The following is a 13,946-nucleotide window of genomic DNA, read 5'->3' on the forward strand; positions in this document are numbered from 1 at the left end:
AAGGTCAAAGCATATCAATGTGTCATTAAAAAGTCAGTGATTCCTGAATTCCAGATCCTCCTGCCTCTGCCTCCTTAGCAACATACTCGGTTCCAAAGGCCAAAAATGTTGCAAGTATTTGGGAGCTAGTATCTAATCCTTAAAAAAATTTAGGGTTACCTCTTCAGAGGGGGGAATGTTAGAGTAGCCAAAACCCCGTAAAAAAAAGAAGAAGAAGGAGGAGGAGGAGGAGGAGGAGGAGGAGGAGGAAAGAGAGAGACAGAGAGAAATGGAACAGACTTGCTCCTGACCCTGAACTAAGTGCTGAGTGCTTTTGCTCATCATCGCAAACCAAATTTGCAAAACTTGGGATGGTGGGCTTTTGCCACTCTTATTTGACAGGTAAGGAAACTGAGGCCTGGGAAACTTGTATCTTACTAAGCCTTAGATCTTCACATCAGGCATGCAGGTGAACTTTAGGGACTGTACTGCCTCTGGGTTTGGCTTTGATGAATAGACATAAGTATGGGCAATAATTTGGTGCCTGACCCACCCATTCTATTCATTTAAGCCATTCTGGTACATAGCTGGGCCTGAAGCCAGGTCAACTGACTATGAAGAAAAGAAATCTTAAAAGGTACTAGAGGCCGGGTGTGGTGGTGCACGCCTTTAATCCCAGCACTTGGGAGGCAGAGGCAGGCAGATCTTTGTGAGTTCGAGGCCAGCCTGGTCTACATAGTGAGTTCCAGGACAGCTGGGGCTGCAGGGAGACCCTTTCTCAAAAAGACCGAAAAAAAAAAAAAAGGTACTAGATACCCTTGGGCTGGTGGCCAGGCTGGAGAAGCTACTGGGTCACCTCTGATACAGCATTCAGTGGCTACTATCAGGGTCTCAGGCCTGCAGCCTCTACCTGCAGTCCCCTACTTGAGCCCACTGTGGGGTGTGCTAGGTGTAGCCCATCTTCCCAACAATGACCACTGTCACACCAACACATTTTTGGCACCAAGGTTGCCCTCTTACTACCCACAGGAATTATTTTCCTGCTTTTTGAGATACACTGATTTCCTGTCACCTGTGTCTAGACGATGTGAGTGTGACTGGTCACCCTCAAAGGGACCACACATTTTCATCTCTCTCACTCAGCACAGGACAAATGTTCCATATTCAGTAGGTTTTCACCTCAGCAAAAGTATGCCATATGAGCATGAGGCTCAGGGCAGAAATGGGACCACAGTAGAGGCCACACGATCTGGTACCCAGAGGTGGGGTTTGTTGGGTTAAGCAGAGTCTCCCAATATTTTCAAATCCTTTGTGGAGTAATTTGGATTTATGACCATTTCAAACAAAAGGGAGGTTCATTGCCACAGACCTCTGCTCCAGCACAGCCCAAGGCCATGCAGCATTTGTGAGCATGGGTCTCTGGGCCTGGCACTCACATTCATTATGTTTCCAATCTGGTTGTTGCCCAGTGACAGCACCTGTAGCTTCACCAGGGCATCTAAGGAGTCTATCTTGGAGATCCGGTTGTTGGACAAGCTCAGGTCCTCCAGGTTGACCAGGGTATCCAGCCCCTCAATGGCCTCAATGTTGTTGAAGGACAAATCTGAAAAGGAGGAGAGCTTTGAGGGTTCTAGGGGGCACTGCTTAAGTTAAGGGAGGCTTCTTGGAAGTGATTCAGTGGAGGAACTGATTTACTGTCCAACAACTCAAGGCTTTCAGGGGCCTTAGATGGACTCTTCCCTGCAGCCTCCTGTGTCCATCACCCTCCCAGTTCTAGTCACCCTCCTGACTGGGAACCCTTCTTGCCCTGTCAGCAGGTCTGAAACAGTGCCCTGGAGATCAGGAGCAGAGTTTGAGATGGCCTTTTCCTTATACCTGTGGGCATTCTAGCAAGACTGTTTCTTATTTGTTTAGCATTGCTGTCTGCCAAGTGCTTGTATGCATGTCCTCTTAAAACACCTTCAGGTGATGGCTTAGGATCACTCTGTTCAGCCAGTCAGGAAGTAGAAGCTTTGAGGCAGGAGGGTAGTCTGTCCACTATTCAGTCTCTCTCTGGGTGAGTGTGCAAACAGGTGTGCTTGTGGGACCCATGGTTTTAAAAACTCTGAGAGACAAGTTGGCCTGCTGGCTCCCAGGAGTGAGGCATTGCTCAGAACCTGAACTACTGCCTTAGTCAGCTCCTAGCAGTGCAGATAGACCCAAAAGCCCAAGAAGCAGCACTAATGAGTGCTGGGATAAAGGAAAAGGGCAGGAGGCCTGGGCCCCACGCCTGAAGACCCAGCTCTGGTCTGCTTCTGCCACTTGTAACACACAGCCCTGTCTAGCTAGTTGGGCTTTCAGAGCTTCAGGGGTTGTATCTGTGAAGTGGTCCCTTAACCTCGCCTGTGGGGTTGCTGTGGCTTCCAATATCAGCACAACCATAGCTGAGACCATTTTGGAGACTGAACACTATACTGATGGCCCTTGTTGTCCTTGTTACTAGGAAGCAGCCTGGCAAGATGAAAGAGCATGTGCTTTGGGATGTGACGGGAGTGGGATAAGCCCAGCTCTGCTACTGTGTGGCTGTGCCTCTCTGAGCTTCAGCTCTCTTTTCTACCACCTGGGATAGAAACAGCTGTTAATCATCATTTAGGACCATTGTGGAGCTAAATAAGACAAAGTATTTCAGAAGCTCTTGAGCCTGTCCTCTTTTCCCCCTTAGATGTTCCCCTGCCCCTTCTAGTTGTAAAGACTCCTAAGAGGCCAGGCCCCCAGTGACCTTGGCAGTGAAGACAAAAAACACCAGAGTCAGACAGAGCTGGGCTAGGAGCCTGAGGCCCCCACTTAACTTGCTGACCTTGGTTTGTTCATCTTTATGATGGGGATGCTGTGTGGAGCAAGCAGCCTCATGTGAAGCATGCGTAGGCCACGCTCATTACAAGGGCCATCTGTCCATCCATGTCTAGATGAAATGTGAGTCCAAGGATGCCCCTGTGCCTACCAGTCTGAGAGGCTGGCAGGTGGGAGAGAAAATTCTGTTTGGTATGGAGCAGAGTATCTCTGTTGTGCTTTGCCCCAGGCTTTTAACAGATAGTAGCTTTCTTGCTCCTGACAGATAGAGCTTCTGCTGTGCCTGGGTTAATGACAGACTGGCAGCTGAGTGTCACTGTGATTACTCTGCAGGGAGGCAATGACCTAAGCCAGGTCTTACCCAGCCAGACCAGGTGTGTGAGGTTCTCCAGGCCCTCGATCCTCTCGATGATGTTGTTGTTCAGCTGCAGCTTCTGCAAGTTCTCAAACTGCCAGAGGTTGTCTATGTGGAGGATGTCTGAAACAGTCAGAGGGGCCAGCCTTGACTCAGGATGATGCTTTGTGCCAGGGTACTGGCAAACCCAAGTGTAATCATATGGGGGCCCACAGCTCTCTTCCTGCTCTAGAGTACCCAGGGGACCTGAAGATAGAGGAGCATATGAGTGTGGGATCAGCACTGCCACCCAGCGCCACTGGGAAGGACTAAAGAGGTTCATGGGGGCAGAGGGATGGAGCTAAGCAGGCGTCTGGGTGCAGGTAAACTGGGCCTGTCCAGTGCAGGACACACTCACTCATACTGCCCCTGGGACTGGGCTGGGGTTCCTGAGGAGACTGCACCTTGAAATACAGGCTGCAAGCAGAGGTCAGCTTTCTATAAACAGAATCAAGATATGGTGTGAGGGTCAGCCAACTAGTTCTACCTTTGGAGAATCATTTGACAACATTTACTGAAATATTCAATGTCTGTGCCCTTTGACCTGCAATTTTCTTGAACTCAGACCCCAGATACACTATAGAAATACCTATAGATATGTGAGGGCAGAAAACAAGAGGGAAAACCCAAATGTTCACATGTAAGGTATGGGATAAATCACTCACACAACAGGGAGGCAGGACCCAGATAGCATGGCAGCATGGGGACCTTGCAGCTCTGAGGACCCCACCTTGACTGTGTAGCCATTCTTCCCCTGGGCATGTCAGCTGGCCAGGCCAGAGCTTGGTTTCTGTCACTAGAAGCATCATTTACATATAAATAAATAAACACTGTATATGGAAAATTCTAGAGGCCAATAAGGGTAAACTCAGTGCCTCCCAGCTTTCCCAAGAGGCTGCATATAGCTCTGCTGTTATGTGCCCCTTAATATATTTGCTTTTGTAGTTATTACAAAACTGTAATCTTAGTATATACTCATTTAAAGAAGGGAAATATTACTGGATGGGCATTGATAACCTTGAGTAAAAGGTTAAGAATCCTTCTGGTGCCAACTAACAGACTAAATGTCCTGTTTCTTTGTACCCTAAATCTTTGTATGTGACTGCCATATCCCACGTGACTGCTAGTTCCTTGGGATGTATAAAAACCATCTGAATTTTAAAACAAATCGGCTTGTTGGAAAGACACAGGTCCCAGGGTCTAAGACTCTGTCACCGATCAAGTCCTCTGCCCCGAAGCCAGTAGGTCCCCCGCAACACGTGGTGGTGCACATCTTTAATCCTAGCACTCGGGAGGCAGAGCTAGGCAGATCTCTGAGTTCAAGGCCAGACTGGTCTACATAGTAAGTTCCAGGCCAGCTGGGGCTACAGAGAGAGACCCTGTCTCAAAAAGACAAAAAAAAAAAAAAAGTATTAAGAGGCTGGCACGGGGGTATACACCTGTATGAGGAGGTTGAAGCAGGAGGATTGCAAGGCTAGCCTGGGCTACACAGTGAGCTCCTGACTTAAAAAATAAAAACAAGTCAGGTATCCTTGTACATGCCTTTAATCCCAGCACTTGTGATGCAGAAGTATGTAGATCTCTGTAAATTCAAGGCCAGCCTGGTCTACATGGCAAGTTCCAGGCTAGTCAGGGATACAAAGGGAGACCATGTCATACAACAACAACAACAAACAAACAAACAAACAAGAAAACAAGAACAAAAACTGAGACTAGTGGTACACTGTCCTCAGGCCTGCTCAGATGGCTCTGGCCTGCTTCATGGCCTTTGCATTGGCTACTCCTGTGTTTCACACTTTCCCCAGTAGATCGCCACATGGCTCCCTCACTCATCTCCTTCAAGTATTTATTCAATTGTCATCTTCTTGGCAAGCCCTCTGGAAACACTGCACCCTGCTCTTAAGTTCCCTTTTCCCCTTTCTTTGCTTTATTTTTCCCCACAGTCCATATTACCTGTGACAATCTATTTTCTCTTTTTGTCTCTCCCACTTGAATATCAACTCCATGAAGGCAAGATTTTTTGTCTTTTGGAACAACATCTGGCATCTCATAGGTAGAATGCCCATTGTGGGTGGGAGGCAGGAAACAACAGGTAAATGACCAAGTGCTGAAGCCCCACCTGCATCCTTTCAGGGAAACTGCAGCTCAGTCACATTCCCAGAGGCCACACCGGCTCAGGGTCACATTCCCAGAGGCCACACTCAGGGAGGCCTGTGGGTTATGTAAAGCTGGCCTGGGCCAGGTCCGCTTGCCCATAGGTCTGCGGGTCCTAGTGTTTGGTATAGAGCTCTGCGTCTTTGCTGTTAATTGAATGCTGAGACAGCTGTGGCCGGTAACACTAGGTCACTTTCTGTGGCCTCACCTGTTTAGTTTACAGGGGGCTCATGATGCTGGCCCTTCTTATTCCTCCTGCTCTTCTTTTTCGGCATTGCTGGGATTGAATCAAGAGTCCCCACATGGCAGTTGCAAACCGTCCTTAACTCCAGTTCCAGGGGAATCTGAAGCCCTCTTCTGACCTCTGAGGCATTGCATGACACAGGTGCGTTCACATGCATGCTGGCAATATACTCATGTACATAAAAAATTTAAAAATAATAAATTTTTAAAAATTAGAAAGAAAAGAGTCTTGTGCATAAATCCTCTACTACTGATCTACTTCCCTAGTCCCTTGTATTTCTGAAGTAGGCTCTCAATATGTAGCCCATGATGGCCTTGAACTGGAGGTCCTTCTGCCTCTGCCTCTTCAGTGTTGAGATTACAGCACAAAGCTAAGCTCTCTTCTCCCTCTCATTCCTGCCCTGGATCACTGGTTTACACTTATTGGTCTTACAGCATGATCCAGACACTATGTACATGTAATCTCACTTTTCTTCCCAGCCAGCACTTGAGGCAGGAACTACTAGCATCCTATTTCACACATGGGGACATTGAGGCAGTAGGTCCCTGAGTCATGTCTTCTGCTGGGCTGCCCTGTCATACCTCAGGTGCTTCAGGGCCCTCCATGCTCTTGCTGTTCTAAGCCCTTCTTGGGACACCCTTCCTCTCAAGCCACTCCCCCAGTGCTGGCTCCTCTTCCTTCTCCCAGCACTCCCACCCTGGCTCCCGCAATGTAGTGTCTTCTTGGTCCTGTCTACCACTCCAAGGACGCCAGTGTGGAACCATATGATGGAGAGCGTGGTCTCTGGAGTTCACTTAGGTTTAAAGCAAGGAATCTAACCTTTTTTCTGTTTTTATTCAGAATCATGAGTGTGGATGGATGGAGCTGCTATGTTTCTCCTGCTCCTATGCCTGGTGGGCTCTAATGCCAATGTGGGTTCCTTGACCTCACTTTATGTGGAATTTTGGGGCTTGAACTAGGGCAGAGAAAGTCAGGGAGGCCCTACCCCACCCTAAGTCCCACCCCTGACATCCAGGATACCTACTCTGGAAGTCCAGCTGCAGTGACAGGACATCTTTGAAGAGGATGTCCTCCTGCTTGGCTAGCCGCCCGGCCTCTTCCTGAGGACCCTGTTCCCCGACAGCTACCTTGAGCATGTTGTCATCCATCACTTTCAGCTGCATTGAGTCGTAAGGCCAGCTCATCTTCCCTGAAAAATTGCATTCTTCTTTCACAGACTGCTTCTTTGGTTTGAGGGCAGAACTGGGTTAGGTCTCTTTTAAGGTCATGGGCTGCCCACTCCCAAGCCCTGGCCTGCTGTACCTTGGGGTGGATGCACTGGCATGAAGGCTGCCCCAGGCCTTCCCAGCAGCCACCAGATCTCTCCACAGGGGGCTTACTGCTTGACCTCACAACTACAGCTGTGGCACTACCTGGTCCCACAGAGCAGGTATCCACATTGGTCTCCTCAGTCTGGGGTTCTCAGGCCCCTGCAAGGCTGTGTTCTTGGGGCCAATCTGTTTCTGTCTTCACAGTGGTCTCTTCATACCCAGACACAGACTGTGTTCCTTGGAAGTGCCAGCCAAGGGTGCCAGCTCACAATAGACTTCTGAGAGTACTTCATCTCCAGGAAGACAGTCATGTGTGGAAGAGTCACTGACCCAAGATGGCCATTCATGCTCTCCCTTGAGAAATGGGAACCTTGGGGAATCTCAGAATGAGTGCCCACAGAGCTGGCTGCTTGACAGGGAGGAACTATGTAGCTAGGGTTGGCCAGGCACATGGGTAGGCAGAGAGCAAGAGGGGATATGGTGCGTATATAAATAAAAGTAGAGATGGGACCCTGGGTGGTCCAGAAAAAAGATGAAGGACAAACAGACACAGAGACTGCTTTCTTGCTGGTTCCTTAAGTCCAGGCCCTGTGTGTATCTTTGTCCTCTTCTGTGATTTTGTATTTCTCAACATTAATTTCTGTTACTGAAGCTAAGTTGGGTTCAGCTGCTAATAGCTTAAAGGACTTTGCTGGGGAAGTATAATGAAAGCAGGCCTATGCATTGTGTTAGTCATACTCTAGGCTATCTATCCCTGGCCTGGTATGTTAGGCAGAGACACAGCTCTGGAAAGCTTGGTGCTCAGACCTCACTGTGACCATTTCAAACATTCTTGGTCAGACTATTTAGAAGCATAGGGCCCTGCAGGGAGCCATATGCTTCTGTCAGTCCCCCAGGATTCTGCTTCCTGAGCCCTCTGGAAGTCCACCCTCCCTTTTCCTTCCACCTGCTTCTCTCTTCCCGGTGGCCCTGCCCATCCTGATGTGAGGCACCCCTCTCTGCCTCCATTCCACAAAGCACTGCAAGAGAGACTCCTGATAACACCACAAGCCCTATATGGCTGATAATTTGTCTTCTTTCTAAGATTGCCTCTTTTTTTCCTCGGCTACCATTCATTTGGATGTAGCTTCTATAAATATGTACCTTTCACTCTCTACTACCGGTGATCAAATGTCCCAAGGCTAATAACTCTAGTGTGTCCTTCCTTCTCCTCCCCATTCCATGTTGTGTAACCATTTCTTTTGAATTAAAAACATTTCTTCCTGATGGGAGGAGAGAGACTCATAAGACTCAACATTTGGCAGATGTTATGTGAAAGTCTAATAGGTTATTTCAAGAGGTTATATAAGGGGTAAACAATTGCCTGGGAAGAAAAGACTCTCTGTGATGGAGCTGCTTGTAAGTTAGGCATAGAGCTCCAAGATGTAACTTTCATGTCTTGTCACCCCATGCTGGCGTGAGCTTTTCAATGATGTAGCTGCCTTTGAGCCACCCATCCTTCTGTAAGTAATCCCCCAAAACTCACTGGTTCACTAAGATATATTTGAGTGGGGTCATTTATTTGGCCTGTCATTGGCACCCCAACCTGGGGTGAATAGATATTTGTGCACATATCTCTAGGAAAAGTCACATAACACTGGACCCCTATATCTCTCCACGATCCCTGCTTCTTCACTGTCTGGGCATATGTCTTTCAAAACCTCAGCCTTGTCTTCTTACTCTCTCCACTCTGGCTCTTCTTCTGGTGATTGACTCAACCTCCCAGGACAATTCTAGCCCTCACCAGCTCCTTACTCTTCCAAGATGATTTTCCTTGAGGTTTATTGTAACTTATCACCAAACTGACCTTTGGGGAAATGTTAATGTGTTTTATAATGTGTTTCATTTGGCAGATATTATCTGAAAAGTATTTGGGGCTTCTTTTAAAGGTGTTATAGTTTGAGAAACGACTCAATTTTGATGTCAAAACTTTGACATGTCATCCCTCTCACTTCATTAAAGTCCATTAACTGTGACAGGTCAAGCTTGCTTTCAGTCAGGTCCAGAAGCTGCTGTGCAGTATGGGATTGATATTATCCATGCTAAACATTAAGCACCCATGGCAGGATTTTGATTCTTATTGGGTATCTTTTGGCAAATCACTTCACCAGCCTAAATCTTTGCTTTCTTCCTTGTCAGATGAATAAGTCCTCCAACCTGTATTTTTGTAAGATCATGTATTTACACGTCTGTACTAAATAACAGCTACATTCTAGGAATAATACAGACATGAATCAAATAATCATACCAATATATATTTACAAACAATGTCAAGTTAGTAGGTGTGGGGAACTATGAAAGCACTTATTAGGTGCAGTATGCCTGGTCAGGGACACAGAGATTTGAAGGATAAATAGGTAAGCAGGTAAAAAGAATGGCATGGTGAGGACCTGAGAAGGAGAGAAGATGCAAGCCACAGAAGCAAGCAGGAATCGCTTCACTACCCTAGGGTGGCTGGAATGCTCTTAGGGCTTATAAGGCAGTGATTGATCACATTTTAGTTTTCAAAAGCTCTTTCTTGTTACTGTGCTGAGAATTACAAAAGGAGTGAGGCTAGCCAGGCGTGGTGGCACTGCCTTTAATTACAGCACCTGGGAGGCAGAGGCAGGCATTTTTCTGTGAGTTCAAAGCCAGCCTGATCTACATGGTGAGTTCCAGGCCAGCTAGAGCTACATAGTGAGACCCTCTCTCTCAAAAAAAATGGCGTGAAGTTAAAGTGAGTGGTTGTAATATGTGGGTTTGGGACATCTCTAGGAACTTAGTTTATAGATAGGACTAATCATCCCAAGTTTGAATATTTTATTTTATTATTATTATTATTATTGTTATTATTATTATTTTGGTCTTTTTGAGACAGGGTCTCCCTGTAGCCCCAGCTGTCCTGGAACTCACTACGTAGACCAGGCTGGCCTTGAACTCACAGAGATCCGCCTGCCTCTGCCTCCTGAGTGTTGGGATTAAAGGTGTGCGCCATCACACCCGGCTTATTTATTTTTATTTTATGTGTATGTATGCGTTGCTTGCATGTATGTAAGAGCACCCGTGTTGTGCAATGCCCAGATAGGACAGAAGAGGACATTGGATACCCTGGAACTGGAGTTACCAACAGTTGTCAGCTGCCATATGGATGCTGGGAACTGAACCCAAGTCTTCTGCAAGAACTGCTAAGCCATCTCTCCAGCTCCTCATCCCCAGTTTGAGACAGAAGCTAATTAGAAAAGTTATGCCCAAACCAAGTGATTGACTCACCTTTTGTCCAATAATAGTGTTAGAAGGGGCGGAGGGTGGCTGTAGGACAGGAAAGCTGAGACAAATTACCTTTCAGAAGAACCTTATTAGGAAAGTTACAGGCTTATGGTTATAGGCAGCCATGAGGGGTCCCGAAGGTAGTGACAGACCTTTCAGTTTCATCTGCTCCTTCAGATCTTGAGAACAAAGGGAGTTTCTGATTCTTACAGATTTTCCTTTTTTTGGGGGGGCGGTGAGGTTAGTTCCAAAGCATGTGACCTAGACTGACCTGGCCTGACCTGGCCTCTGGAATGGAGGAAGGCCCTAGACAAGAGAGTAAAGTTGCAATTCAAGGTTGCCTCTGCCCAGGTATCAGGGGGAGTTGGGCTTGCTCACAACTGCAAGTGGAAAGGAGAGAACTCTGTGAGAGGTACAAGGCCACAGCAGTTCTCAGTAGCTGACCTTAAGAAAGAAGAAAAGTGGGTGGGGGGCATCGCCTGATTTCTGGAACAGAGAACTACAGCTAGAGGATCTGTGATCTAACAGCAAGGCTTTTCTAGATTGACCAATGTGCAGATTAACTAAAATGCATGGCCTCTATCAACAGCAGAACCTATTCTAATCATTGCTGTATTGTACCCAGTAAAACAGGAACAACCATTGTCATAGTTCATGTTCCTCAAAGATTTTCTGGGACAAGACCCAAACAATCCTCCTCTCTGGGGCTAATATCAGTAATTTACCCAAATGGGGACCCAGTTGACTTGCCTGATGATAGTGTCGTTGGTGAAGAACAGAGGTAGGAGAAGCAGCAGAAAGCTTTACATACAAATCAACCAGGCAGTCTCTTCACTGAGAAAAAGGTCCAGGGTTTCCTGGGAAAACAACTTGGGTCAATTGATCTGAAAAACTATATAGATCTTACTGGCCACAAAATAATAAGAAAAGAAACCACTGGCTTCCTGTCTTGCCCTCAGTTCACACAAATTGTTTAACTGCATGTCAACTCTGGAAGCCATTAAAGGGGGTCGTTAGGGCCCTTATTTTCCAGATAGGAAAAGTGAGGCCAGAGATCGGATATAATTTTAGAGAGAGCTATCAATGGACGGGGTACCTCTTTTTCTAGGAAACCGAACAGGCCAGGAAACTGGGGAACAGACCCTTTTTCGAATAGTTTTTGCTTGCTGAAGGCTCTCAGCAGTTTTCTCCTCCAAAGGCCTGATAAGTCTCAGTGCAAGTGTAAAATGACTGGCTAAGGACATGTGCACGGTTCATTTTACAAACGAGAAGGGCCAGGTCAGAGTCCTCAGAAAAGAGTCACAGGAAAGGATTGAGGCGTGCAATCTCTGCTTCTGGAGTCCTTCTGGAGCCTCAACTCTGGCTTCTTACCTTCTTAAACGCTCCCTTGCAGCAGACGCTTCGCCTGGTTGCTAGGGAACGAAGCGTCGCCACTCAGTTGCTAAGGGGAAGTCAAGCAGTAGATATCCGGGGTGAAAGTTGATAGATCACGTGACTATATTTCTGGGTGGGCAAACGCTTCTGACACCAACCAGCCCGGCAGAAAACAAACGTTTCTCCGTCTATGCACGTCAAGTTCTAGATACGCCTCCACTCTGCCCGCCTATCTAAATGATTGACACGTATTTTACCCAATAATAGTAAGGATTTTCTAGATTGACCAACAAGCCAATGAATCAAAATGCACGGCCAATCGTTCGGAGGCGGGCCCGCGACGTGCCGCTACGTCTGGGACTTAGCTTGCTCAGCGCCCAATCAGACGCCGCGGGGCGGGAGGGACTTCACTGAGAGAAGCGTGCGGTCCAATCGAAGGCGGGCTGGGAAGACGCTGTCCAATGGAGATGCTCCCGGAGGGCGAGGTCAGGCCGGCGCTCGGGCGTTCCAGAGGGTGGGGCAAGGGCTGGTGTCAGTCCGGGCGGACCTCGGCCACCGGCGTCCGGGTGGAGCAAGGCCCGCTGAGATGGAGTTCCTGCTGGGGAATCCGTTCAGCACCCCTGTAGGGCAGTGTCTCGGTAAGGTCGCGCGTGGTGCAGGCGTCCGGGGAGCCATGGCAGTGGACCCGGTTGGTGAGGTCCGCGGGCCTGCGCCGGGCACCCGTGCAGTCTCACGTGCGGGTGGGCCTCTGCCAGGAAGGGGTATTATCTCACAGGTGGACCGGGCACCCTTGTGGTGAAGCCTCTTGCCTGACACTGGTGTCATCTCAGCCTGCCCGGAGGCACCCCTGGACAAAGCCACAACTTGGACTCAGAGAGGTTCCTTGCATCCTATCCCTCAGGACCCAGCCCTTCCGGGCTCTCCCTAGAAGTGGTGCCCATGTTGGGCTGCTTACCCTTGCAGATTGGGAGCTGTCACGCGAGCACCCTTAACCAGGCGGGTGTCTTGGTGCTACTGCTCCCCGGGCCTAGTTCTCCCAGAGCCTTTGTGGAATGTCACCTCCTTCTTCCACCCTTGTCCCTGTTCATGGGTACCAGCGGCTCTAAGACTGGGCACCCTCCCAGAAGATGCCCCATGCTCCCCGACTTGCTAATTTGAGCTGCAACTCAACCATGCTGTAGAAGGGACTGGAATGGGGGAGGCGCTGAGGGAAGGTGACTGTCTCATAGGGAGATGGCAAGATTACGGAGCCTCCTAGGAAAGAAGGGAGGCCGTGTTTAATGATGAGCATGCCATTGGAACCCGGAAACCTGGGCTCCAGTAGTGACTTTGTCAGGGACTCTCCTCTTGACCTTGCACCCTTTCTGTTTTGAAGGTCTCCTGTCCCATGAGGTGTTTGGAGATGAAATGTGGTGGGACCCTTCAAGTCTCAAAGTTTTGTTATTCAGTGTTTCCTCACATTGACTCCGGTTCTCATACTGTATTAAACTGGCAAGGCTGAAATCTTGCTGGCAGTATAATGTAGTGCTCAGCATTACTATTGGTCCTAGAGGGGGCCTCTGGGCTGACAGAAAAGGGAGCCAGAGATGGGCAGCATGCCAGACTGGGAAAAGCACAGGCAAAAGAACAACAAAGTACCTACTGTGGGATTTCCTTACTGAGAAAGCCACTTGCAGGCTGGGGCATAGGTGGAGTGTGAGTTTAGGACACACAAAACCCTAGGTTTGATCTCCAGCACTGCAAATAATAATAAGCAAGCAACTTGCCTTTTCACCCAAGGCAGGTTCTTATGCCAAGTTATCAGTTGAGAATGCTGATTAGTTTCTTTAAAACTGGGTCTCCAGGTTGGTCGGAGGTATGTTTTATAAACAGGGATCTGTACTGTCTTTATGATCTGCTGAACTGAATGGTGAAGGCAGTAGAGATTTACTTATTTCATACTTTGCATATGTATTTCTGGTTACTTTTAAGCCTTTGGGGGGGGCTGTGAACTCTCTGTTGGCTAACTGTCATTTAGGGGCCTTTCTTTCCTTTATTGTACATTGTCTTTTTTTTTTTTTTTTTTTTTTTTTTTTTTTTTTTTAAAAAAGGGTCATGTTTCCCCCCCCCAAATTAACCCAAGGCTAAAGGGCCTAAGTGACCGTTTTGGCAGGAATTTGGACACCTTTGAACATGGTGGTGGCCACTCTTACAACCACAAACAGATTGAGGTATGAATGCTTCCATTGGTGCTTCTTTGGGTGGGGGACTGGATGGTTCCAGCATATTCAAGGCCTTTTAGAAAGCCACAAACACTCAAAGCCTGAATGCTAAAACTGAACCTTCCCTTTCTGATTCCTAAGGAGGCTTTTCTTTTTCTTTTTCTTCAGATTAAAAC

The 13,946-nt window shown here is 47.9% G+C and overlaps 2 protein-coding genes across 9 annotated transcripts in view; one reads left to right on the forward strand and one right to left on the reverse strand.

Moving 5' to 3' along the window:
- The window catches only part of Drc3 (dynein regulatory complex subunit 3), a 48,580-nt gene extending 36,879 nt beyond the window's left edge, over window positions 1-11,701 (reverse strand). Inside the window, exons 1-5 of the mRNA XM_008821974.2 lie at window positions 11,567-11,701; window positions 10,946-11,052; window positions 6,625-6,789; window positions 3,170-3,286; window positions 1,416-1,582 (exon numbers count right to left, since the gene is read on the reverse strand). Coding sequence (XP_008820196.1) covers window positions 1,416-1,582; window positions 3,170-3,286; window positions 6,625-6,784 — 444 coding nt within the window. The 5' untranslated portion in view covers window positions 6,785-6,789; window positions 10,946-11,052; window positions 11,567-11,701. The remainder of the gene's footprint in view (window positions 1-1,415; window positions 1,583-3,169; window positions 3,287-6,624; window positions 6,790-10,945; window positions 11,053-11,566) is intronic.
- A 356-nt stretch (window positions 11,702-12,057) lies between these two features.
- Window positions 12,058-13,946, forward strand: part of Tom1l2 (target of myb1 like 2 membrane trafficking protein) — a 153,326-nt gene continuing 151,437 nt past the window's right edge. For all 8 annotated transcript variants that reach the window (XR_003847612.1, XM_008821975.2, XM_008821976.2 and 5 more), the window contains exon 1: window positions 12,058-12,207. Coding sequence is in view for 7 of the 8 variants with exons in the window: in XM_008821975.2 (XP_008820197.1) it covers window positions 12,156-12,207 (52 nt within the window). In the remaining variant the exon portion in view is untranslated. The remainder of the gene's footprint in view (window positions 12,208-13,946) is intronic.

Source organism: Nannospalax galili, unplaced genomic scaffold (assembly GCF_000622305.1).
Source record: "Nannospalax galili isolate Female #2095 unplaced genomic scaffold, S.galili_v1.0 scaffold1448, whole genome shotgun sequence".
NCBI lineage: Eukaryota > Metazoa > Chordata > Mammalia > Rodentia > Spalacidae > Nannospalax > Nannospalax galili.